The 25,408-nt window shown below is 41.4% G+C and overlaps 2 protein-coding genes across 3 annotated transcripts; both read left to right on the plus strand.

The window, feature by feature from the left end:
• The first annotated feature begins 748 nt into the window (after positions 1-748).
• TMEM35A (transmembrane protein 35A) lies at positions 749-5,433 on the plus strand. Its single transcript, XM_005500444.4, has 2 exons — positions 749-1,111; positions 3,888-5,433. Exons 1-2 carry the CDS (start codon positions 992-994, stop codon positions 4,272-4,274), a joined length of 507 nt encoding a protein of 168 aa, XP_005500501.1. The 5' UTR covers positions 749-991; the 3' UTR covers positions 4,275-5,433.
• A 1,312-nt stretch (positions 5,434-6,745) lies between these two features.
• On the plus strand, positions 6,746-24,839 carry CENPI (centromere protein I). Of its 2 annotated transcripts, none has more exons than XM_021284959.2 (21): positions 6,746-6,903; positions 8,406-8,669; positions 8,947-9,081; positions 10,039-10,157; positions 11,257-11,364; positions 12,584-12,632; positions 12,901-12,947; positions 13,600-13,689; positions 15,186-15,314; positions 15,577-15,741; positions 15,998-16,118; positions 16,326-16,417; positions 16,744-16,861; positions 16,960-17,024; positions 17,469-17,566; positions 18,003-18,138; positions 19,684-19,808; positions 20,865-20,913; positions 21,071-21,304; positions 22,777-22,818; positions 23,615-24,839. In XM_021284959.2, the coding sequence occupies exons 2-21, from the start codon at positions 8,471-8,473 to the stop codon at positions 23,738-23,740; spliced, it is 2,247 nt and encodes a 748-aa protein (XP_021140634.2). In that variant the 5' UTR covers positions 6,746-6,903; positions 8,406-8,470; the 3' UTR covers positions 23,741-24,839. The 2 variants fall into 2 exon arrangements, with proteins under 2 accessions (XP_021140634.2, XP_064933847.1); XM_065077775.1 differs by having other exon boundaries at positions 6,831-6,903; positions 8,349-8,669.
• The last annotated feature ends 569 nt before the right edge of the window (positions 24,840-25,408 follow it).

Consider the following 25,408-nt stretch of genomic DNA (forward strand, 5'->3'; position numbering starts at 1 on the left):
GGGGCAAGACATCTTTTTTACTTTTCTGGGGCAAATATAATAAGCAAGATGTTGTTTGCTGGGTATTAGTGTCAAAGCATCTGAAACTGAAAGCAGCCTATGTACAAGAGACCTCTGACCACTCTCCCTCAATAGCAGGTTACTCCCATGCCCTCTGCTAATATAGAATCATAGAATCATTTTAGTTGGAAGAGACCCTTTAAGATCATTAAGTCCAACCATAACCTAACTCTAGCACTGAACCATGTCCCTAAGAACCTCGTCTAAATGCCTTTTGAACACCTTTAGGGACAGTGGCTCCACCACTTCCCTGGGCAGTTTGTTCCAATGCCTGACAACCCTTTTCATGAAGAAATTTTCCCTAATGTCCAATATGAACCTTCCCTGGTGCAACCTGAGGCCATTTCCTCTCATTTCCTCTCATCTCACTTATTACCTGGGAAAAGAAACCGCCCCCCCCCCTTGTTAAAACCTCCATTTCAGGTAGCTGTATTGAGTGGTCTCCCCTCAGCCTCCTTTTCTCCAGGCTGAACCACCCCCCACCAGGCCCCTCAGCAGCTCCTCATCAGACCTGTGCTCCAGACCCTTCACCAGCTTCGTTGCCCTTCTCTGAACTCACTCCAGCATCTCAGCTTCTTGTTTTTCCACTAGTGAGCAATTCTATGTGTCTGGCTGCCACCCCGCACCCCTAGAACCGGCTCAGTTTAATCTTTTTGTGGGTGATTTACAGCCCGTGCGGGGAAGAGGAGGGTGACTGCACGGGCGGAGCGGCAGGACCGCCTGTGCCTCGGCAGGTGCCGGAGCTGCCGGGCACTAGGACCCGGCGGTGGCTGAGCGGAGGCGGCCGCATCCCTCTCCCGCTGTCACCCCGCAGCCTCTGCAGCTTTATCCCTCTCCTTCAATGGTGACTGACTACTTCCCAACCAGCCTGGCAGCCGGAGCTACAAAGCCTCGCTAGGACCGGCTCTTAGGCCCGGTTCCTGGCGGCTTCATGGCATCTCCCAGGACTATCACCATCGTCGCCCTCTCAGTGGCCCTGGGGCTTTTCTTTGTCTTTATGGGGACTATCAAACTGACCCCTCGGCTCAGCAGAGATGCCTACAACGAGATGGTGAGTATGGCAGCGGCAGCACGGAGGGAGGTGCATTCGGGGTCTCTCTCCTCAACCTTGCGGCAGAATCCGTGTTTGTGGGGGGATGCACGGAGGGTGACTGCTCCGGAGCCCTGAGCGATGGGAGTGAGAGGGAAGAAGCTTGTCTGCCTCCTTATTTGATGCAGAAAGAAACAAATGATACATAATACCGAGGATATCCTGGTTCCGTCTGAGCCTTATCCCCGGAGAAACCTCCTGTGCAAAAGGATGGGGAGAGGGGAGGAGGATGGGGTAGCACAGCATGGCGATGTATGCAAAAAAGATGGGGACACAAGGGACTCTGAAAAGCCAAGTCTGTTGAAGTGCCAGCCACGTAGCAGGCAGGTACAGCTGGTCCCTGGGAGAATAACTACCCTCTGAACTGGGGGTAGGAAAAGCAGGTGCCTGCTTTGGCAGCCAGATGATCACCCTCAGAATTCTGTGCTTCAAAGCAAGGATAATGTCACTGGCTGTCCCCACCTCACCAGACTTGTGCAGGGATTAATTAATGACCGTGAAACGCTCTAAGATTCTTAGCTAGCAGAAGAAAACATTATTAATAGTCATCTTATTATTCTCTTTAGCATGGGAAATGAGCCTCTCCTCCTCTTGCCTAATGGGAAAGGGGCGAGGAGAGGAACAAAAAGTCGTTTTGCGTTTCCCAGCTGCTCAGCCAGTTAGTGCTTCTCCCTGGCCAGGGCCAGCCCTGCTGCAGAGCTTTACCGGCTGGGAGCTGCAGGCAGGGCACTTGCTGCCATGTTTTGCTTCCCTGTCTATGTTTGTTTATTCTCCTGCCATCCCCCCCAACCCCCACCATATTTATTGCAGTGGCTGAAAAGCATTGGTATAATTTTTATGCCCCTAAAAAAAATAGTGCTGGAAGTTTCCAGCACATTCTATTCTCTCCCTTTCCTCCAACTGCCCAGCTGCCTTTCCTTAGCTCTCAAATAACATCTGAATCACAGTGCCTCATCTGCAGCCCAGCACAGGGATCTCACCAAGAAAAATCACCAAGAAGTAACTCAGGAGCTAGAGACTGAGTCAAAATGCCCAGAAAACAAAGCTTTTAAGCTTCTGCTACATAAGGGACAGGAAAAAGCACCGAGACTTCAGAAGCATTGCAAAATCCTTGTTCTGTAAAATATTTTGCTTCTCTGTCTCTTTATGCTTTACCAAGTATCAGGCCTACAGGTAGGAATGATCTTTGTTTTCACAAAGAGAAAGCAAAGGTACTTGGATATTACACAGCATCATCATTCTTAATAGCGCATATTGTACCATGTTCATGGCTCATTAGGCTTTATGCTTTTGCTGTGCTGCATACCAGGGTAGTCTGTCATGTAATGGAGACAGTGAAAACCTGATCTTGCCAATCAATAAGCATGGCTTCTTGCCTTGATCAGATACAGAACCTCTGTCATCTACCCACAGCACTGAACTCGCAGTTTTTCATTCAACAAAAACCAGACACACTAGTTTGTCTATTAAAATACCAGAGTACTCTAGGACATGCTGATTGTACATTTCTTTATAAAGCTGTATTTTTCACAACTGTTTAAAAATACTCTGCTCTGAGGAGAGGTTTTATTCACTGAAAGTTTAAAATGCATCCTTACAATGCATACACTTAGAGTGTGTCATGACAACTTCAATTATTTAGCAGCAAAGGTGACAATGCTGTATATTTTTAACTGCATGTGAAGTGTTAGCTCCTCTTAGAAGGAAGCAGCAAAATTTACAAAGAAGTGGGGAAGTTCTGTGTGTCTGTAGTGCAGGTTTCCAAAATCACATGGAAGGAAATCTACAATGTGATCAGTGTCTGTGAGAGCTGAACAACTCTGTACCTGAGATTTGGCTTCCATTTCCCTCTCCCTGATTAGAAAGCGGAGAACACAACGGCAAGAATATCTGCAGGGATCATATACTCAAGTGTAAGTGGATATAGTTTCAGTGTCTCCAATAACTATATTAAAATATAAAGGAAATACTTGATTGAAAAAGAAAACAAAACAAAAAACCAATGATCCCATGAGCAACCAATGTTCAAATGCAAGAACTTGAATGTGTGTAAGGACAGAGGCTGTTTCTTCCCTGAAACAATGAGGCAGCTGTGTAAGGAGGCCGAGTTGTGCAATTTATACTGCTTCTTAATCCCGCGTAAACCAGGGAGCAAAGGATGTCAAATGTCAGCTTGCTTTAATCTGAGGAAAGAAAGGATCATAAAGGTATGTTAGCACAGGACAGGGTTGGTGAATCTCAGCTTTGATGGATAGTCCCATGCGAATGTCATACTACCCATAACAATGGGATATTTTAAGTTGCTTTGAGGTAGGAAGAGACTTCTGGTTTAACTTGCTATGCCTTGGCTTTGCAGGGACTAGGTGTATTATTTAATTATAAAGTACAAGTTACTCTTAGAGAGAGGTACTTTCATCTAACAACACGGGTCTGCATTGTAATTCCAATAACTTCAGTTGTTGGCGAAGGTACACGTGGCCTGCTCCTAGCTCCAAAGATGGGTGCTAGGTTGCAGAACTTTTCCAGCGAGGAGACAACAGCTTATAAAGGGGGAATTGCAGGCTGATGGTATTAATCCCCTCCAACAGGAGCTTTAGGGATACAGACTGGATATTGTGCCAGAGGGGTCTGTGATGACTGAAATGGTCATATTGCACATCGATCTATTTCAATAGAAGTCACCTTTGCCTTTACTTTCTCACCTTACGGTGTTCACGCTCTTGCCGCTTGATTTCAGAAACGAGCATACAAAAGCTACGTGCGGGCCCTCCCCATGCTGAAGAAGATGGGAGTCAGCTCCATCCTTCTCCGCAAGAGCATCGGTGCCCTAGAAGTGGCATGTGGCATTGTCATGACACTGGTGCCTGGTCGCCCCAAAGACGTGGCCAACTTTCTCCTACTCCTCCTTGTGCTGGCTGTGCTCTTTTTCCACCAGCTTGTGGGGGATCCTCTCAAGCGTTACGCCCATGCCCTGGTCTTTGGGATCTTGCTTACCTGCCGTCTGCTGATTGCCCGCCAGCCTGAGGAGCAGCCACCAGAAAAGAGGATCCTGTCCGTGAATGGAGATGAGCAGCCACTCATCGACGAAGCAGCTCCTGAAAAAGGCAAAATGAAGGTCTCCTAGTTGAGTGCGTGTGAAAAAATACGGACCCTCGAGGCAGCTCTCTCCAAAATCACCCAGAAAATTCGTTTTTTTTTTTAATTTACCTATTTATATTTTTTTGTCTGTCTAAATAAAGTTGCACTTGGGGTCTGAGAGACATGTGGTATGTCTACACTGTAGTCTTGCTTTTGCTGCTGCCCTGTTATGTAGAAAAACACAAGCTAGCTTTCAGCAGGACAGCTCGGGGGCAGTTAGCAGCCTGGCCCCAACAGGAGTTGCCGAACCAGCTGGAGAGCACGGGCAGAGCCCTGGGCAGGCAGTGGTGCCAACCAGGGCAGATCAGTCCCCGAGCACCAACCCCGAGCCTCACAGCAGCGACATCTGGCCTGGATGCACTTCTGCTGTGCGGTGGCCTCGGCAACAGCAGCTGGTAGAACATAACCCGATGTCGCTGTGCTGGCTTGTGTGGCCCCATCCACATTTCCTTCTCCATAGTCAAGGGGGAAAAGGACCCTACCAAGTATAAAAGTGCTGTTTGTTGTGTGTGAGAGGGTACCCTCAGCCTTTGCTGCCTCTGTGCCCAGTCCTTTCTTTGGACTGGTTATCCAGGAAAAACAGGGGATGCGATACCTGCATCTTCCTGGATTTCCACGCTTCGCAGAGGCTCTAAAACTGGGACAAGGGCCTGATAACAGTAATTTTTGCCTGCATCACACGATGCAATGGCACCTCTTTACCCCTCTTGCAGAGAGTAAGGATCCCCGGTGAGGGAATGGGGAGCAGAACTGCCCAAAGAACTCTGAAATATGCCTGCTGTTGGCAAATAGCATCATGTTCCCTATTTCCATGCAAGAAGAAAAATCCCTTTTTCCACAAGTACTGCAACTTTATAGAATTGTTGGTTATTGCTGATAGATGAGGGTCTGAGTGTGTGCAGTTCATCCCACGTGCAGCTTTGGTGAGTGGGGGGAAGTCCTGTCACCAGAGCCTGAATCCCTGTGTGTTGTACCTGAAATCTTACAGAGTGTCACAAGCAGCATGTGTTACCTCTGAGTTTGTTTGTTTTTTCTTGATGTCTGTTTTCAGTTTTTCCTCATTTTCTTAATTATTCATGATAATAAAGTTTTTGAAATTTGGAGAAAAATGTCTTGATGGAAATAAATTTCTTTTTTTTTTGAGAGATGCATCTGAAAATATTTTTCCTGCACTCACACACTGCATCTAAAATGGGTAGACTCACATCAGGGGAATTTCAAATACAAAGTGATGCAGGATGGGAGCCATCTGAACACTACTGGGCTATAAATTAATAACCACAGGAATTTAAAAGAGATGTTTGAACATTTTCGTGAAACAGTCTCATATAAATTTCCACTTCTGTACAACGTGGCAGCAAGAAAAGATATTAAAACTCCAGTAAAATATCAGTATTACATTTCTATAAAATTGATGATGGATGTTCACATGCAGTATATCCAGTTTTCTTATGACGAGTTTGCTGCTGAAACAGATGTAGTCTTGAAAATATATATGCTGAAAAATCCTCCTCCTAGAGCCCCAAAGAGTGAGTAATTATCCCTTATCAGATGTGCACCCCGAACAAAGGAAATTACTGACCAGCCACCTTTGTTAGACGATCTCTCATCTTCACAGACTACCTCCAGGTCATCCCAAATGTATATGGGATTTACTGTACCTCCTGAAAGACACCTCTGACTGGAGTTATTAATCACTTTTCAATTCAAAACCAAATTAAAATACCGCCAACTCGAAGTCACACCGTGACAGGTGTTCCTACACGAGGTGCTCACAGCTGAACTGCAGCCTTTGGGCCTCCTGTGCACGCCTGACTCAGTAAACCTTTGGAAACTAGTGTCTGTTCTTTGTAACGTTCTTTACCCAATCGCGTATGGACGCCTTAATAATGAATGTAAAATGCTCTGCATAGCAAAGCTTATCCCTGCAAAAGCTTCACGCTGTGAGTTCTGAGAAACGTCCCCTTTTCCCATTTGCAACAATGTAAATTACCGATCTGCAGTAGTGACTACATGGTCTTTATTACGGAGGAAGACAAGACTCCTCTCGGAGCCCAGTAACAAGAATTCTGTATTTATCTATATTGGGTTGACCTCCATCTTCGCCCCCCAGCATTAGCAAACTATTTTTGGAAGCTACCAGTCCTCTTTGCTTGCTAGAGGTCATAAGGCGCCAAGAACCGATTTAGTCCTTTTGTAAAAGCACGATGCTAATTTACTCTTCGTATGTTCCCCACCACCCCGCACTTTTGTGTCTTTATCTCCAAGCCCATAATCGCATTCCCCTCAGCACCACCCAGTCCCTGTCATGGCAGACACCTTCTAGCGCCCCCCCCCAGCCCGGCCCCATCTCCGCATAGACTCCGTCACCACTGCGCAGGCGCCGCCGCCGGGCAGACCGCGCATGCTCAAGATCGCCCAGGACAGGGCGGAAGTACCGCCGCCCCTGCCCTCAGTACGTGGCTCTACGCATGCGCCAGAGGAGATGATGCTGGCGGCCGAGGAACGCGCCCATTGGCCGTCGCAGCCCCGCCTAGCCCTTAAGTGCGCAGGCGCAGGAAGTGGCGCGGAGGTTTGAATTGCGCGGCGGTTGGAGGTGTCCCCTGTGTGAGGAGGTAACTGCGGCGGGACCCGCGGCTGGGGGCACCCCCGGGGCGGCTTCTCCGTGGAGAGAGTGGCCCTTGCTGCCGCTCCTGGGGTGGCGGTGGGGCTGGGCCGGGAAGGCTTCGGCTCTCCCTGTCTCTTCAGGGCCGCGCACGTCACCTCCACAGAGCTCCGCGGGGGTGTCCGGCGGGGCCGCTGTGGGGCACTGGAGGGAGAAGGGTGGGGAGGAGGGAAAGGCACGTCCGTGCCGAATACCCGTGTGGAAGCGTCTGGTGCTGAAGAGCTGGACAGGGCTGGGCTCGCGTTCCAGCCTGTTAGTTCTGCTTTAAGGTCTCTACCTTTCTGGTAGAAGCCTGCAAGACAAAGAAAATGTCAATCTATAATCACTGTAAGGAATTTTCACTGTTTTGAAGCATCTCAGTTATTCTTAGTCATGGGCATGCAACACATCTATGTGGGAGTTCTGATGTGCTTGTGTTGCCCTTTAATGCTGAGGAGGAGCATTTCACCTGCAGTCAGTAGATTCCGCTTGTGAATGCCCTGTGTGAGAACATCAGTGTGTGCTTCAGAAGTCTTGACAGGGTGAGCCAGAGACGTGTTCTTGGTGTGCTGCACAGAGAGGTTAGTGACAAACAAAGATGCAGGAGAATAAAGATGATTCTAACATATTTAGGAAATGGGAGCTGAAGAGAGGGTATGAATTGAAATTCATTCTGGTTTAGTGCATCAGGAAAGAGGAGGAACAAAAGATAGGTTGCAGCGATCCAGGGACATGCATACATATGCTACCAAATCGAGAAAGTTGTCACAAAGTTTCATGTTATGTGGGTAGAAGTTTGATCTCTCCAGCATATTGAGGAGAAAACGTCACTTTTCATGGTTGTATTTCACGCAGAGATTGGCACTTTTTCAGTGTTGGTAGCTCTTGCGCTTCATTTGGAAGTTTACCGAAATGACTTTTTTTTTTTTGGTCCTAGCTGCTAGCTAGAGAGGCTGCAGAAGAACTTTTTTTTAATGAGAAGATAAGTGTTGTTATGATCCTTTAAAAAAATCTGTGTGTTACCTTTCAGGAAATCATGACCTGCTGACTGATTACATTGGCATACACAATACAAGTACTGAAACTGATAATGCATAAAATAAACTCAGAAGAAAATTGTTGATTGTGTTTTGCTAACTTTTGGCTTAAGTTAATTTTTGGATCAAAATACTATATAAAATTTTATCAGGTAACTTTTAAATTGAAAAGAGTTTGATAATTTTTACTTGGGAATTTTTTCTTCCATTTTTTACTGGAAGAAAGGATGGAGTTTCTATACTCTGTCTGTGCATCTTCCGAGTACATTGTTTGACCTTTTTGGGTGCAGGTGGCTCCAAATGATTTCCTCTGAAATTACTTTATGTGGGATCCCTCTAAAATCTGTTAGGATAATAATTTTTTCTTTACTTGTGGCAGCCATCTCTGATGTTCTTCAGGTGTTGGAGGTTGACCTATTTTCTTGCCTCTCAATAGTGAAGGGTTGGAACCCACATGACAAATGAGTAAAATTCTCCTGTCTCCAATGGGAGTCTGAAAAGATGGAGCAAAGTCAGAGTTCCAAGACCTCAAAGCGGCCTCTGCAATTTCGTGATACAAATCAAACTGATATGTCTGCATGGCGAAAAAAAGGGAGAACTGACCCTGAAAACAGTGTCCTGGATCATCAACCTCCTAATGATCAGAAAGATGACAACGAGCAAGACTCCCTTGAGGAGGCTTTCCGCTACTTTGAAGAAGGTAAGAACAGCTTTAAGGTTAGCTACATAGGATCAAAGAGATAATAACAAAGTTCTTAATAACAATATTTTAAAAACCTTCTGTTTTCCCTCTCTAATGCCTGAGCTTTGTAATATTTCTTGAATGTCTGAAAATGTTTTCCCCTTTATATGACTATGTAAAGAACCAAACAAAAAGGAATATACGTTGAGACAGTTCAGAGAACTTTAAAATAGTTCATTTTGAGTTGAGAAATTGTTTCATCCTTGTGTTTATCATATTTTTTTTTTTTCCCCAGTTCAAGACCGTGTTTCACTGAAAAATAGTATTCTGCAGAAACACTTGACTGCTGTGGAAAGTGTTGCCCTACAAAGAGGATTACCCCCTGAAGGATTTAATGTGTTGCTAGATGTGGCACTCAGTGGCAAATTTGGTAAAATGTTAATATACTTACTTGTGTGTCTTCTGTGAACGTCTCTTTCCCCTCTAATCAAACCTGCTTGAGATAACGTATTTATGGCGACTGTTTTGTTAAGTACTTTATCATAAAGTCAATATTTCTGGCATGCTTCAATGTAATTTCTGAGTTCGTGATAAAAATAATCTCAGTTCTTGCTACAGGGGAGTCATATCCAGAAAAATATTATGTCTTCTTACAATTGCCTTTTGAAAAGCTTATTGCCTTTGTAATTGCAGGTCTCTGAAAGGCTTAAAGTGTGTCCTTAGCAACCATTGTCTTTTCCTTGTTGTAACTGTTTGTGTAGGTTTCTTTTCCCCAAGATCAAAATAATTGAACAAACTGACATATTATTTTAACTTTAGAAAGTTTTGCTATCATCCTAACAGTCAATTCAGCAGTGTTAATGCTACCTTCATGCCACTTTCTTAGAAAGTGGCCACCATTTATTCTTCTAAATAATGAAATATTCAATGAAAAAAACCCCTTGCTCCAATCCAAGAGGTGCACATGGGATTCTTTCTGCATTATGCAAGTAGTTTAGTACTTTTCTTGATTTAAAATTACTTAGCTTATCTTCAGAACAGTAATCTGCTGATATTTGGCTGACAGTCATATACTCTTTTGCTGACGGAACTGGTTGTTTAATATTGCCAGAAATTTGTGTGACTTTTGATTGTCTTGCCAAGAGTCTAAAGGCTGTTTTGGTATTAAAATACTCGATTTTCCATTTTTTCTCTTTAAGCTGGAAAAAAAAATTCTCATAACTTTTTGAGGTATATGTAAGTCCCTACTAGATTCTTGTGCACTGTTACTTTAAGCAATGAAGCTCTGAATAATCTTGTCTAGAGGGGATTTTGACCTAAGCTGCAAAACCATTTCAAAGAACCTGGTACATGAGCACCATCTTATTTTAAATTGTTTGGGTTTTAGGTGATGCAGTGAATACTCGTATACTGAGGAGTCTGATTCCAGCCTCAGTAGTACCAGAAGATTCTGTGGTTTCATCTGTATCTTGGCTTTGTGTCAGCAAATGCTCAGGCAATGTCCAGGTAACTTAGTACATGTTTACAGTAGTGCTCTAGTTTTGGTTAAAACAGGATCAAGTCTCTTTTAGTGAATTTTCCTTTTAGCTGAGTTCTTCTAATTAATTGCGTTTTTCTGAAATTGGCTGCATGTTTTTCAAACAATGTTTGCTCCGGAGTCGACAACACCTGCTGTTTACATTTTTGCTGAGCTATCAGTAGGAATGGAATGCAGAAAAGGCCCAGCTTTACATTTTGTTGCTATAGTAGCCAAGGTCACTGACAGACCTCTTATGTCCAATAAGTGAGGGGTTGTAAAAGGGTTGTACTTGCAGGGACATGCAGACAGAACTGGTGATCCAAATTGCCGAGCAAGGTATTCCTTATCGTGCACAGTTTAAAGCTGGGAGATCATGAGGGTCTTGGACTCTCTTGGTCCATGGCTGGTGTCTGAGGAGGACCCTGCCTGTTCTCCTGCCTGCAGCCTGATACTGGTTCTAGGACCATGTCCCAGAGCACTATGTCTGTCTCTTTTAAACACCTCTGTGGATGGTGACTCAACTACTTCCCTGGGCAGCCTGTTCCACTAATTGGTAATCCTTTTGGTGAAGAAACTTTTCCTGACATCCAATCTGAACCTCCCCTGATGCAACTTGAGGCCATTTCCTCTTGTCCTATTGCTTCTTACTTGGGAAAAGAGACCAACCCCCACCTCACTACAACCTTCTTTCAGGTAGTTCTAGGCAGTGATAAGGTTTCCACTAAACAGCCCCAGGTCCCTCAGCTGCTTCTCATCAGACTGTGCTCCAGGCCCCTCACCAGCCTTGCTGCCTTTCTCTGAACTCTCTCCAGCACCTCAAGGTCTGTCTTGTCATGAGGGGCCCTCAGATCACATATGAGGATTAGCACATATTCAGAGCTGAGTTGCTTTTTCCATTCTGATGTGGCAGTTGGTGCTCCTAGCAGGCTTTCTTCCACAGCTGAATTACCCCTGTACTGTTCATCTGTAGCTATCTGCTTGTCCTTGAGAGTGAGATGTATCCTTAATAATTCTCAAACTGGCTAGCAACTGGTCTTAGCTTTTGCCCATCACTTAATGTAATTTGACTATTTTTCTTATTTTCAGCTGCTTTTTTTAAAATGGCTGATCACAGTGTTTGACTTCATTGATCACAAGGAACAACTTAATGCCCTCTATGGTTTCTTCTTTTCCTTCCTCCAAGAAGAGAAGATGGTAAGGAGAGCCGAAGAATACATGGAATTGACAAAATAAACTTGAATGTTCGTTAGTAGTATGCACATTAATGCTATAATTAGTCTGGAGCGGCTGTTGGTTAGATAGCATTTTCTAATGGCTGAAATTTTTTCTTCATTTTGCATTTTTTTTGCATAGTTTAGATTCAGAAACTGTGAAGTACTGTAGGATTATTTTAGTTTCAGTGCTGTGGTCTGGTTTGTCAAGCACGTTTCAAGGAATTACTATTCTGCATGACAGAGCAGTAGGATATTCTGTCTAAATTCCCAAGAGTAACAATGATGCTGCGGTCTCTGGGATTGCCTTTGATGTCAAACATCAGCAGCTGAAGTCTCCTGCTCCTGGGAAAAAGTGACTTGCATACCTTGGGCAAAAAGTAAAAAACCTTTTAGAGCAATGTTTATTTAATGGTAAGAAACTAAGTGTTGTTCTACTTAATTGATTTGAAATGTAGTTTAAATGAGAACACGCAATCAGGAGATATCTGCTATACAGCAACTGTAAAATTCAGGTGCTAGAATGCTGAGGTGTTTGACTCAGTTCATATTAATGTGATCTCAGCAGTCATGTTAGACAAATATGAAATTGTTGATATCTTTCAATTTAGCATATTTTGTGGTTTACTTTAAAAGTTTCTGAAGTTCTGAGTTATATTTCTTGCAAAGTTTTTAATGGTTTTAAGTCAACTTTAGTTATAATCTTTTCTTAAAACCAGATTTAAGTTCTTACTGTTTCATAGCATTTTCAGGTGTGATGGACCAATTGGAAAGTGCACCAGAGTTGATGTGAAACTGATTTCCTTACAGCTTCAACTGTAGTTAGAAGCTCTAATGTAATAAATTATTTTGATTCAAAGGTGCCTTTCTTTTTGAAAATGTAATTGTGCATTCACTGCTGACTCCTGAAATACCGTGTTCCAGGAAACAAGATCCAGGCTCAGTGATTAGCTTGAATTATTATAGGGACTGCTCATAGTGCAGATGTTTCTAAATAAAATTGACATATGTGATATGTAAAAAAAACATGCTACTTGCTAAGAGAAGAAAGGTCTGCTCTGCCCTGGTAGGGATGCAGTGATGACTTAAGGCAGCCAACTGAATGGAACCATATCGGCTTGTGAAGCCTAGGTGTTGCTTTTAGGGTATCCTGATTTTCATCTGCACCAGCAGGACAGTTTATTGCTGCCTTTTCTTTGCAGTGCCCCTTTGTCTGCCATCTGCTCTACCTGCTGACCAGGAAAGAAAATGGTGAGTCTATCCAATTGTAAGAGACAGGATACCATTTTGGTTTATATTCTGTGACAAACCAATTGCTTTATGGCAAGGAGGCATGGGTGGTAGTTCAGCCTGATTTATGTAACGCTTTCTGAATTGGAAACCTATTAACCTAGAAATAAACCTGGTTGGTCCTGCTTGCTTTGCCATGACTTTTCTATAACAAAAGTCATATTACATTTTTTGCATAAATATCTGATACAGTGGTTTTAAAATCCTTTGTTCTTGATTGCATTTCCAGTAAAACCTTTTCGGGTTAGGAGGCTGCTTGACCTCCAAGCAAAAATGGTGAGTTTATTTCAAATCTTGTAGCTTGTGAGATTAATGTCTCTAATGGAGAAGAGTGGCTAGTGTCTCAGGACAGGGTTAGACTTGGAACTGTAGGTTGTAGCATCAGGACTTGTCTGTCTTCCATGCCCATCCCTAATTTTCATTTGTGTTTTGTGAGCATGTGCAATGACACGCATAGAGCTATATAGTTAATGGCTACATGTGGTAAAATCTCTGAAGCAAGGGGCTGCTTCATTTATCTGTAACCATTGATTTTTCCCTTCATCTTCCTTTTTCAAGTAGTATCAAAAATGATTGAGAAATATAAGAATGTACTGGATCTATTCTTTTTTTGTAAGAAAAAGCTAGCTATTATGTCTTTGGAGCAACTGGATAGCGTAAGACTATTTCCATAGTTTTGATAGTTAAGTTCCTTTTTATTAGTTAAACTGCAGAAGGTTCATTCTTCAATCCCCTTTCTATGTTATTTCATTCACAGTTTCTGCTCTTTCTGTCATTTTCTGTTGTTCATCTATGTTTACTTACTCATAGGCAGATTTGGAAAGCTTTTAATAAGCACTGGGGTATTTTTGCTTTTAGAATATTGTATTCAGTTTCTATATTAAAAATATCCTCCCCATGTTTTTCCTCTTGTTCTGCTATTTGACAGGGAACACAGCCTTATCTGCAGGCTCTGCTATCACTTTACAAACTCTTTTGTCCTGAGCTGGTGACCATAACCCTTCCCAGGAAAATGAAGGTAAGAAATGGATTTAATCTCTCTGGAACCAGTACTTATTACAGTATTTGTACTGAGCTTTCCATTTAAGCTATAGCATGATTTAGTGGTGAAGATTAAGTCTATTTCTTCTTTTCACTGAGTAAAATCAGGTTTAGATGAGGATTCATTGCCTTGCGTTTTGTGTCCTGTTCAGCACAATGAGATGATTTTGAGTGGAATGGCATCTACCTTTATCCTTATGAGGATTACTTTAATCCTCTTTTTTTGATGTTCTTACTGGTTTTAACTTGTTTGATGTATTGTTAAGTTCTTCAATAAACAAACTATCTTGTTTGTACAAAGCATTGTCCAAATTGCCGACTTTCTCAAGAACAAATAACAATGGAAGTCAGTAACTTGGAAAGTCTGTCATGGGAAAGAGAAAAAATAATGGGGAAAAATGCGGTAAGCCGATTTGTCAGAGACTTGAGGCAACAGCAAAAATATTACTCCACTTTTGGAGAGGCCTATGAGTATGTTTAGCCCTTTGACCCAGTGATATATGCAGCAGAAGCTGAATGCATAACAGAAAATAGCAGGCCAGACCTATATTCTGCAACACATTTTCTTTTTATACTTCAGTGGGGTAGACTTAGGTGTGTGTGTGTTGTTTTTGTTTTATTTTGGTTTTTTTTTTAGAAGATATTTAATCTAGAGACATTTAATTTCTATGTAGGAAAGCTGTGTTTCTATAAAAGAAAAATGGCTTTATTTCAATCTGGCTGTGTCCTTACCTTGCTCTATAAATTTATATTTTTCACCATGCTGCACAGTCATCTCTCGGAGAATTTACGTTTTTTGGCATGCACAGAAGGGAAGTAAATAGTTAGCAACTAAAACACAAATACATCTTCAATTGTTTTTATGAACATGCTGTCTTAACATGTATGATAAAAGCTTGGTTACCTAGGCCCAAACCAATCTGAATACTTTTGTAATGGTTTGGCACTTGATTAGAATTTAAAGCCTGACTGGAACTGAAAAGGTGTTGGGGTCATTTTTCCAGTTTTTTTTTTTTAGCTGTAGTATCTACCTTGAGAATTCAATTACTCATTGAATTTGTTCTGTTTGGCAGATATCACTGGTGCTGAATTTGGGAAGCTTTCCAAATAACTTGCATAAGCCTACCTTGGTCATGTTTTATTTTAATGTATACTTGAGATTTAATCTGTGAGTTGAAGATAAATCTGAATGAGGATTAGAAATCAGAAGTGTTGGAGATCTCTTTGGAAAAGAGAGCATTTCGGAAGGAAATAAAAGCATAACTGTTGAACTATAGCTACTCCTTGGGTTCATTACCTTTTAATGAGAGTTCTGTGCGTGAAAACCCAGCCTCTTGGTCTGTCAAGCAGAGTTGAGCGTATATACATCACAGTGGTGACATTTATCGGGATAGAAAAGGATCTTTCCATTGCTTTGTCTTAGTTTGACTTCTTTGATAGATGTCCAATTTGTGTTTTGGTTTTCTTTTTCAGGCTTACTTCAGGGATCCAGAAGGCCCATGGAAAGCAGCAATCAACACAGTAAGGCAAAGAAACCAGGAAAACACTCAAGTGGCCCGGCCACTGTTTTTAGGCACAGCCCAGCCTCAGTCACAAAAAAGGGTAGGTTATGGGCCAAAGAGAGACCTGAGAGGGCATCAGGCAGCTGTTTTTATGATGAATATTGGCAAATAATGGAAGTCAGACTTTATTTTGGCAATGAGAAGAGGGGAATAGCTATATAGAAATGCAACATTCCCATTGTAATGAACACCTGGACATGTTTTTTTTGCAAAACAGGGTCTTTAAGGAACACTGATCACAAGTGCATTTGATTGTCCTGGGAACACAGTCATTGCTGTTCATTTGTGTTTCTTTTTGACAGAAATGGAATACCCAGATAAGCATACCTGCAAGCAGTAGAAACAAAATTAATTTTGAAGAGGACAGGGAAAAGAAATGTATTGATTTGCACAGTACAAATGAGTCTTTTCCAGTGGAGCAGCTGCAGACTTTTTCTCAGCTCCTACAAAATATCCACCGTCTAGAGGTGAGTTTCAGGAACGTCTTGGTAAGCTCACTGAATGTGTTTTGAGAGGACAAAGGGCATTCCTCTGTGCCTTGTTGGTATGTGGATAGTGTGTGGGCCTACCTAGTTTTGACAGAGCATCTAGTCCTACCTGAGGGTGACAAATGAGTCCTGGAGATGGTCTTATTGCCAGTAAAAGGCTTGGACAACTCTGACAGATTCTCTGGCAATTTGCCGATGTAAATACTGAATAACTTTTTCTTGATTTCTCTTTCAGTTTCCTTCCCAGATGGGTTCAGTGCTAACAAACCCTTTATTGCTTCATTACATGAATTGCTTCAAAGATGAATCAGTTAACCTAAGGCTCTACTATTGGATGGAGCAGACTCTTCAGCAAGGTAGGAATTTAGTATTACCTGACATGGTAGGGGGAGGTAAAGGATGTCTGAGGTTTTTCACCTTTCAATAACAGTACTTTGCTATTCATATTTGTAGTGATAATCACATAGTGTTAAAATAACTACTGGAGGAGAACTGAAATTTGTTTCCAATTGTGTTTCTTCTTGCTGTGATTGTATTCAAATACAGTATTCTCCCCTGTTTAGAATGTACCTGGTGTGTGGTTGATAACAGTCAATATGAAGAAGAATTTAAGAATTTCCTGGAAACTGTCTACGAGACAGAGTGCTTCTTACAGGTAAGTGCCTGTTTTGTGGAAGCTGAGGGTTTCACCAAGTCTTCCCTTTAAAGTACTTTTGTGACTTACCTGTTTCCTGTAGTACCTCTGGGAAGTGACAGTGTCTCAAGTAATAAAAACACATATTCATATAGTGAGTTAATATTCTGGAGATGGCCTTGTTTTCTGCAAGAGAGATAATTTGAGGCTGATATTGAGAAGGATAACTTGAATGTCCTGATGAATTGTGTGGCTGGAGGGAGGTGTAAGCCTCTTTCTCCATGGTGGAATGAGCATACCAGGGTGCAGGCATGTAAGTTTTTGAAAATTCTTCTTCTGCTTTGCAGGAGGGATTTTCTTCTTGTGAAGAGTTTCTGTATAAGAGCCTTCCTCTCTGGGATGGCTTCTGCTGCCGATCACAAATCCTCAGGTTTGTGAGTTGGATTCCCCTCCGCAGCTCCTCCGGTATGTCTTGCAGATCCTTTGGGTGAGGCTGGACAGTGTCTGATCTTGGGAACCAGAATTTTTGCACAGCTGTCATACTGCTTTCTCATTTGTTTCAGAAATAAAGTCACATCTCTACAATCCCCTGGCACAGCTCTTTTTCACATCGTCCCTTTACTTTAAGGTAAATTTAGTGAGTACAGTGCCTGTTTGATATTGCTGTCTGCACTTGAGTCAGGTGTAGCAGTCTGAGTGACTGTATAGGGGATTTTATTTGGGGAAGTCTGGATTCAAATAAGGGTGAAGTATATACCTGAGACATAGCTTATTTGGAAATCTGAGTGCTTGTAAGACTTCTTCTTTTTTGACTGGAATTAAACTGAGGCACTGGAAATAAAATGAGTTTGGTTTTTTCAATTTTAACTCTGTTTTTCCTGGAGAATTTGAGTTTCAAATACTATGCAACACATTCACTTCAAGGGGATGAGCAATTGTCTCACTGCTCCTTGTGGTCCTGAGAAACTCTTGATATCTTTCCTTGTGTACATCAATTCTCATACCATTTTTTGTTCACTATTATTCACCTATGTAAATTGTCATTAACCTGTTTTTGTTTTGCCTCTTGCAGTGCAGTGTTCTTGAGAGCCTGAAAGAGCTGTTGCAGAACTGGTTGAATTGTCAGGTGACTCGTCTGGATTCAGAGTCTGATTCTGAAGTCCATTCTTCGTAAGTTTGTCTAAAATAAATGCAATACAGTGTTTTGTGCATCGCTCCCTAGTGTATTCAGACATATATTCTAGCCCTATTACCCAGCATGAAGACAAAGGTTAATAATGCTGTAATGTTTCTGCTATATTGTAAGCTACCTCGTCAATTGTGTTCTTCCTCTTTTGTTAGTTCTTCCTCTTTCTTTAGAAAGTATTTCTGTTGACACTGAAAATTGAAATGTCCTGAAGTCAAAACCCTTATAACAATGACAGCTGGGTCATGCTCATAATCATGTTGGTAACAATATGTTACTGGGTATGTTGAAGAACAAGTGCATGTTGCTGAGTGCTTAGTGGGGCAGAAGGATAAACTTCAGTTTCTTTTTTACAACTCTTCCTTTTTGCCATGTGCAAAGAGGTGTATATACTAATGTTGTGCTGTGTTGTTGCTGCAGGAATACCACTCTTTCTGGACTAGTGAACACGATTGCTGAACTGATCCACTTTGTTGGATGGATCTCTACTGTTGCATTGCGTTTGGAAAGCAATCATACTTTCTTGCTGCACTTTATCCTGGATTTCTATGAGACTGTACGTATCCCATTTATTTTGCCTTTCAATATTGCAGTACTCTAAGGCAGTCTGCATTTTTTAAGGTAGAGCATGAAAACACGTTCCTTATTATAGTTTACAGAACTTTGATTAAATGCAAGAATGTTCTAAATACTTGGTAGATCTACAGGTGATAGCTGCTGCTATTGCATCCAGAGGCAGAACTAAATATGCTGCTAGAAAGTGGTTGCTCATAAGTCAGAGGTGATCTGTGGAAGGGGAAGTGACAATATAGTGTAACATGCTTTTTTAATGCAAATTTATAGAAAAGAACAATGTTCAGTTAAATTGTAAAAAAACATATCCTTAAATGTTGCCCTAAACTGACTTTTTTTTTCCTCAGTTTGTCCTGTAGACAAACTAAATGGCATCAAATAAGCTTAAGTGCTGTAGATGTGCTTACTGCCACGTGAACACCAGCCATGCTGGTTTTGCTCCTACAATTTGGATAAAATTGTAAAGAGTTGAGAAAACAATGATAGTTCTGATATCTGCTTGTAATTAAAATGTCCATTAAAAATGCACAAAACTAATAGGCAACAACATTTACATGAGATGGTGTGTTTAAAGTAAGTAAATGCTAATTTTATGGGAATATGCAGAGAATCATGCACCCTTTGTATGATTATTGGTGCTCTAGCAGACAACTAGGACTTGAATTTTTTTCTTGAAGTTTATATATTCGGAACTCTAGAGTTTTCTAAAATCATGCAGTTGAGATAGTAAGTGTAGAGACTAGACTTCTGAAGATATCAGTAATTCAGTTACATGCAAATACCTGCCTATACCTTACATGATATAGCTGTACTGAGAACCAGAGGAAAGGTGAAGGTCTGGCAAACAATCTTCAGTGAAAAGTCTGTTATGAGATCAGGCAAAGGAGTCCTAAAACAATTGTTGTCAAATTGTTTATGATCTGAGCTGTAGTAACTAGATATGCATATTTTTAGATCACTACTCTTCTGAGAGTCGTGCATACCTTCCCAAGGAGCATACCATTGGGAATATCTAACTGTGGCTAAGCTGTAGAGGACAGTAGTGTGCTAAGTTGCAGCAATATTGCTTTTAATTATTTCTCCATATGTTAAGACTGTCATTATATCGAAGGATCTTGTTAAATCTGCAGAAACTTTAAAATGTCCCTCTTGAAACTGAATCTTAAATTCAGTTTAAGTCTAAATTCAGGTTAAGTCTGGTGCAATCCCAGCTACATACATCAGAATGATCTGAAAGGTCAGAAAAAAATGGCTGCTGCTTTTTTTTATAGGGATCTAGGTAGATTTGACTCAGCAAGTAACTGTGTCTAAACATATGGAATATCTAAAAGGTTGAATCAAAGACTGAGATATGAATTGATGTCTCATACTGAGAAGAAAACGAACAAAATTGCTCCATGCCGGCCTTCACTCCTAGGTGAAGCTGGTGGAGCTGGCTGGAATGCAGTGTCATGCTCTTTTGCTCTTGGACACATTGGGGTTTGTTAATAGCAGGAATAATCTGCCTGGATTTGCTTCATTCTTGCAGGTGTGTGACATGTATCTGAGGTATGATCTGCCTTTGTTGATAATGCCTCCTCCTAGAGTTTTCTATGCAGTGCTTCTCGGCATGGATTCTGTCAACTTGAATCAGCTCTGCTACATTATGCACAGGTATTACAAATGGTGTGGGCTGTAGGGACTCCTTGTCTTCTCTTCCAGTCTTTTAGAAATGAAATTACTTTGGTGTGAAATGTCTTTTCTTGCCACATGAGGTAAAGGTGAAAGTTTCAGTTGTGCCTGGGTTTCATGATACAGGATTTTATAGCTGTAGTTCCTATCCTCTTTTTTCATTCTGTTATCCAAAATAACAGGATTCTGACCTCTTTCCTGGTATTATTTCCATATCTTTGATATGGGAAAGGAGGACTTCTGATATTGTTTTGGGAACTTAAATCAGCCAGCTGGATTCACTAGTAATTAACTATACAATTTTTTTACTCCTGTGCTTTGACCACTAAGCTTGAACTTTTCCTTACAAATTCTGTAATGCGCTGAGTAGAAAATGCTTCTGCCACCTCCAGACTCTGGGAATTTGGGACTGCTTTGTGCTGCCTGCAGGTCCAAAGACAGCACCGTTCAGCTCTCTGCAGATCCCACCAACGTGGCCGCTGTTCTTGGCCTTGTTAATTCCAGTGGTTGCATCTTGAGAAGGAGAGTAGCCAAGTGCTGACAGCTGGTTCAGGGCTCTCCATGTGGCTTTTTCTCTAAGGAGTCTGCAGGGTAATTAACACAACAGGACGGTTGCTGGGAAATAAGAGAAGCTTGTGCTTATTATATAGAACAACTGTCAAGTTGCATTACTTCCAGTGGGTTCTGTTTCCCTGCTTAGTGAATGAAAATACACTTTTTCTGCTGATTTTTAAGGCTCTGTGTCAATTGATGTGTATTGCCTTTATGAAGGTGACTGTCCCAGGCAAATCAGTCATGTCTTACCCAATAATATTTGTCTCTCAAATTATTATCTTGCTACTGTGCTTGTAAAGGGTGGGTCTATGCCAAGTGATAAAATCCCTTTCAATTCTTTTTCATGTCTTTCTTTTTTACCAGTAAAGTTTGATTTCTCTCGTGGAGGAATAAGCTTTCTTAATATATCCCACAAGCTTTTTTCAATGCTGGTAGGTGGTAAAAATTTACGGGTACCTAAATTTCTCCTTTTTCTTTTTTCAGGTATCGAACCAACTTGGTGACTGCCAAAGAAAATGAGCTGAGTAAAAAGGTATTGTGGGCAAATTTGCCAGGTGCCAGAACAGCCCTTAGCAAGGAGCAGGGTTGAATGGAGTGGAGGTGTTCTGTTAGCATTCTTTTAAGGACTGGAGGGAACACATGCCTGCTTTGATGCTATTTATTGATTTTTGTTTTTTCTTGTCCCTCAGAAAATACTGCAGTTCAAGTTCAGTAATCAGACATATCAAGAGTACAACAAGTACCTAACAGCAATGGTGGGTTGTCTGTGGACATCCAATGTATTCCAGAAGGATATTCACCCTCAAGGTATTGCTATGGATGACGAACTGCTGAAGAAAACCGAAGTGCCGGATTTCAAAAACAGCTTTAACATTGTCTGCCACCCAGCCTTGATGAGCTATGCTTTTTTCTACCTGCAGCAGGTAATGGTGTATGCCAACTTTTGGACCTTTGACCGCACCAGATGTTCTGTCTTGATGGTTTCTTCTGAGAAGTGTTTCTCGATGCACTGGCTGACTGGTAGAGTCAAGTGAGCTTTCCACAGCTGGTATGGCATTCTGTGGTTGTGTCAGATCAGTGGCACAATTTGAATAGTCTTTGTTTGCTTGGTATGAAAGCATGAGGGTAACAGTTTCAGATGTGAATTTGTGCTTATGATTGTTTTGAGGATAGAACTAAAATAGGTAAATACTGAATCAGTGATTCATTTCATTAGAAGCTTCCCAATAGTGCATCCTGCCCCACAACATATGGAGTGTGACCTAAACATTAAAACTCCAAGAAGTCTAGGAATACATAGTGTGTGCACAGTAGAACTTCTAGCAGTAGCTTTTGAGAATGGCTCATTAAAAAGAAATACAAGTAGCTACTTCAAGTACAGAAGATATGGTGCTGTCTTGTATCGTCTGACACATATTCAACTAGTAGTTGTCTTGAATTCCAGGCGCTATCGGGTTCAATGCAGCTACTGAATAGTGGAAGGAGCAGCTTGTCAGAGTTATTGTTCCAAGAGGTGCATGCTGCTCTGAGAAATTGCGTTTTGTAGCTATCCAAGGTGTGCGCAAAGATGCCGTTTTGTTGTGAGGGATGCTGGCAGACTGAGGGCGTGTGTCAGTGTGGCTCCTGGAGTGAAGCAAGGGAAACCTGAGGTTAAAGTTGAAGCAAAGAATGCTGGTTAGGAACACTTCACAAATTTGCTTTTGTTTATGTAGTTGGTGTGCTGAATCTATGTGTCTTACTGCTGATTAAACCCAAGTCTTTGCCAGAGGAAGCTATTTTATTTTTGTTAAATACCACTTATTTTCTTTGGTCTTTTTACTGTTGTGGCAGGATTAGTTCAAAACAAAACAAATCAAACAAAAAACCCCACAAGCAAGCAAAACGAACAAGCTTCTGGTGGAGAACTGAACCAAGAAAGAGATTTTGCTTAGCAGCTATCACAGATATTTTAAAACACAGGAAAAAATACTTAGGTGCAGTGCCATTTTTCCTAAACACTTCAGTGCTTAGCAGCAGAGGGCACTGCTCTGCAGTGCCCTCAGAACACAAGAAATAATCTAAAAATCAGTAAGTTCTCTCGTTCTTTCTCATTGTTGGGAATAATCTAATGTTTTGAAGGGGTAGCTTATTACACTGTAGAGAGACAATGGTTAAAGATACATATAAATATTCTGTTGCTATTCAATAATGCTGCAGCACAGGGCAAGAGGGTCTTCACCTTGCTATTTGGAGACACAGTATGATGCTGGACACCTGTTCTGAAGCATGATTAAAAATCTTTGGATTTCTTTGCACACTTACAATTCTTGATTTAGGAGGGGACTAAGCAGAAGCCCAGAAACTCTGGATACACTCTTTATCTAACTTGATACTGTTTTTATTCCCTCTCCTTAAGGCTTTTCCAGATAACACCACTGTTGACTTCAGTTTAATTAAGGTAAGATTTCTCATCTTGGTGAAGTGAAAACAGGCAATTTTCAGTTGCTATGTAGAAGAGGATGAGGTGTGATAATATTAACCAATCACATAAATGCTCTATAAAAGTTTTGAAAGGGGATAATTCCAACTGTAGACTTTGTTCAATCTTTTAGCAGGGCCAAACATAAGGACGTCATCCTCTGAGAAGTTACGTATCTAGCCATCTGGGGATAGTCGTCTGAGATTTTTATATATATTTCTTTCACAAGTCAGTGCAGTATCAGGACAAGGCTGCTTGTTTGTTCTCTGCAGGCTGCAGAAAAAGTTATGTTTTTAGTGTACTTGAAGCAGAATTTCTATTATCAATGGACTTTAATATTGCATTTCTGAGATGGATGTGTGGCTCTGTTATAGTTTTGAATAGGGATCCTCCACTGAGCAAGTACAGGGCAGATGGATTCCTTTCCTCTACCACAGTGTGCTTCAAACCTGATTTGGAGGAATAGTCGTGAGTGATGGAAGGAGGGCTTCAATATCCATGTTCATTTGGTTTCTGACGTCTTCACTGTTGTTCCAATAGACTTTGCTCTTTTTAGAACTGAGATTTATAAGCATCTTCAGTATTAAAAGACCATGATTTGTCATGCTCAAGTTAATGTGTAATACATAAGTGAAAAGTTTGGGCATTTGGGAACAGGGTGTGACCCTGTATACCTGTGGGTATTTACAGACTAGGATGGATGTTGTCAAACTGTGGAAGGTGATATTTGTGGAACTTTTTGGATGGTATCTGACTGCTCTTTCTGTTTTTATAGGGAAAGGAGTGGAACAGGTATCTGGAGTATCTCTATTTGCAAGGCTTAGATGGCCTGAAGGTCTTTATTGAAAGCAGCGTCAAACGTATTTCCCAGGCCTCTCACAGTAAATCAGGGAATGTGTAAATGTGCCACTGGGATTCACTGGAGCCTGTTTATCATCTGAAAGAGGAAAGCAGAATTTAATGGACTGTGTCACTAATTCTTCCTTCTGGAGAGGAAAGAAACAGAGCAATTACCCTTGTCTGCATTTTTGTACTGACATCTGTTTTAGGAAAGTTGAAGACATGGAAGGAATGCTGGCTTGGTCCACTAACCCTGAAAGTCCTCTTGTCCCTGCTTGAACTTCTCTGGTCTGAAGCTGCTGAGCTCATATGTATCATCCACATTTTTCATCCTCATTTTTCTCAGTTGCAGTATCTGGTTTGATTGAGAAACAAACCTCTTCTATCTCAAACCTGCAATGAACAGCATTGCTTCATTTATGAGTAATGTTGATCCCTGACCTGCTTTGCCTTCCTCAACAGCAGGTAATGAGAAGCAATTCAATTGGCCTTTTGGGGATACTGTATATGTACTGGCTTGGAGCACTATGAGTTTCCCAGTTCCCTTTTGCACTGTGTATATATAGAGTCTGACCAACTGACCTTCCTCAACTTCACTTTCATTATGAAGCTTCCAAAATAGACTTTTTGCTATCATTTCTTATAACATTCTTCTAATGCAGCTGGTAAATTTGATGCTCAGTTGATGGCTTATCAATGATTTGAGCATTTGAACAGTGTTGCCACTAGCTCAACATTTTCTATTTAGAAGTGCAAATGTAACTTTCTTTTTTGTATTTTTAGCTCTGTGTTGTATGCTGTGTATATATGGATAATTTATATCTTGTAAAAGGTTTCCAACATGCCATTTGAATGAACTCTGCTACAAAATGTATCTTTTATTGTAATTTCATTTAAATGCTGAGTAGAAGTTGGGAGAAGCAGATCTCAGGTCTTCAAAATTTGAGTGAACTTGATTTCACTGCTGTAAAATGAGGCTTTAAGCACTTGAAAGATGGATCAGCATATACTGAATTTTGCCTTGTGAAATCTGTACTTTGGTCCTCAGAGTGACTCCAGAGCTGTTAAGGATGTGTTTGGTTCCTTTATCCTCTCGATCAGACTGGCTCTAGGTTGAGTACCATTCTTCTTGGCTCAAATAAACGACATGGTTAATACATATATATTTATGTGTTTATATAATCTCTCTAGAGAATAAGAAACTTTCACTGAAGACTTTGAAAGATTTGCAGAGCGATCTGCTTAGACTAAAGTATTGCCCTGTCTCATCTGGATGTGCTATTCCAGCCAGTACAAGTGCTGGTTGCTAATTTCTGTATTCAAAAATCCTGGTTATATTTTCTCAATGGGGAAACTCCAAAAATCACAAATTCCTCCAAGTGGATATATTCTGAGATGTGACCCTGACAAATAACCAGTTATCTGCTTTAAAAGCTGGTACTGTTTGGGACCAGCTCAGCCTATGGGCTGAGGACTATCCCAACACCACTGGCTGGCAAACCCTGTCACAGTGGTGCCTGTTTGTTAGATCCTTAAAGGTTTCAGCAAAGGACCCAAGGAGAAGAGCTCTGTAGCTCCATGGTTGTTTTATAATTTTTATGGAACTACTTTTAGAAATGTATGGGAAATGCTATAATAGCACTTATGCTGGAAAGCCTGTGTACTGCATTCCTTTGGGACAACTTGATCTTTTTTGTCTTCATGCCATACAATTGTCTTCCGATGGTGG

The sequence above is a fragment of the Columba livia genome, chromosome 12 (assembly GCF_036013475.1).
Source record: "Columba livia isolate bColLiv1 breed racing homer chromosome 12, bColLiv1.pat.W.v2, whole genome shotgun sequence".
NCBI classification, from domain to species: domain Eukaryota; kingdom Metazoa; phylum Chordata; class Aves; order Columbiformes; family Columbidae; genus Columba; species Columba livia.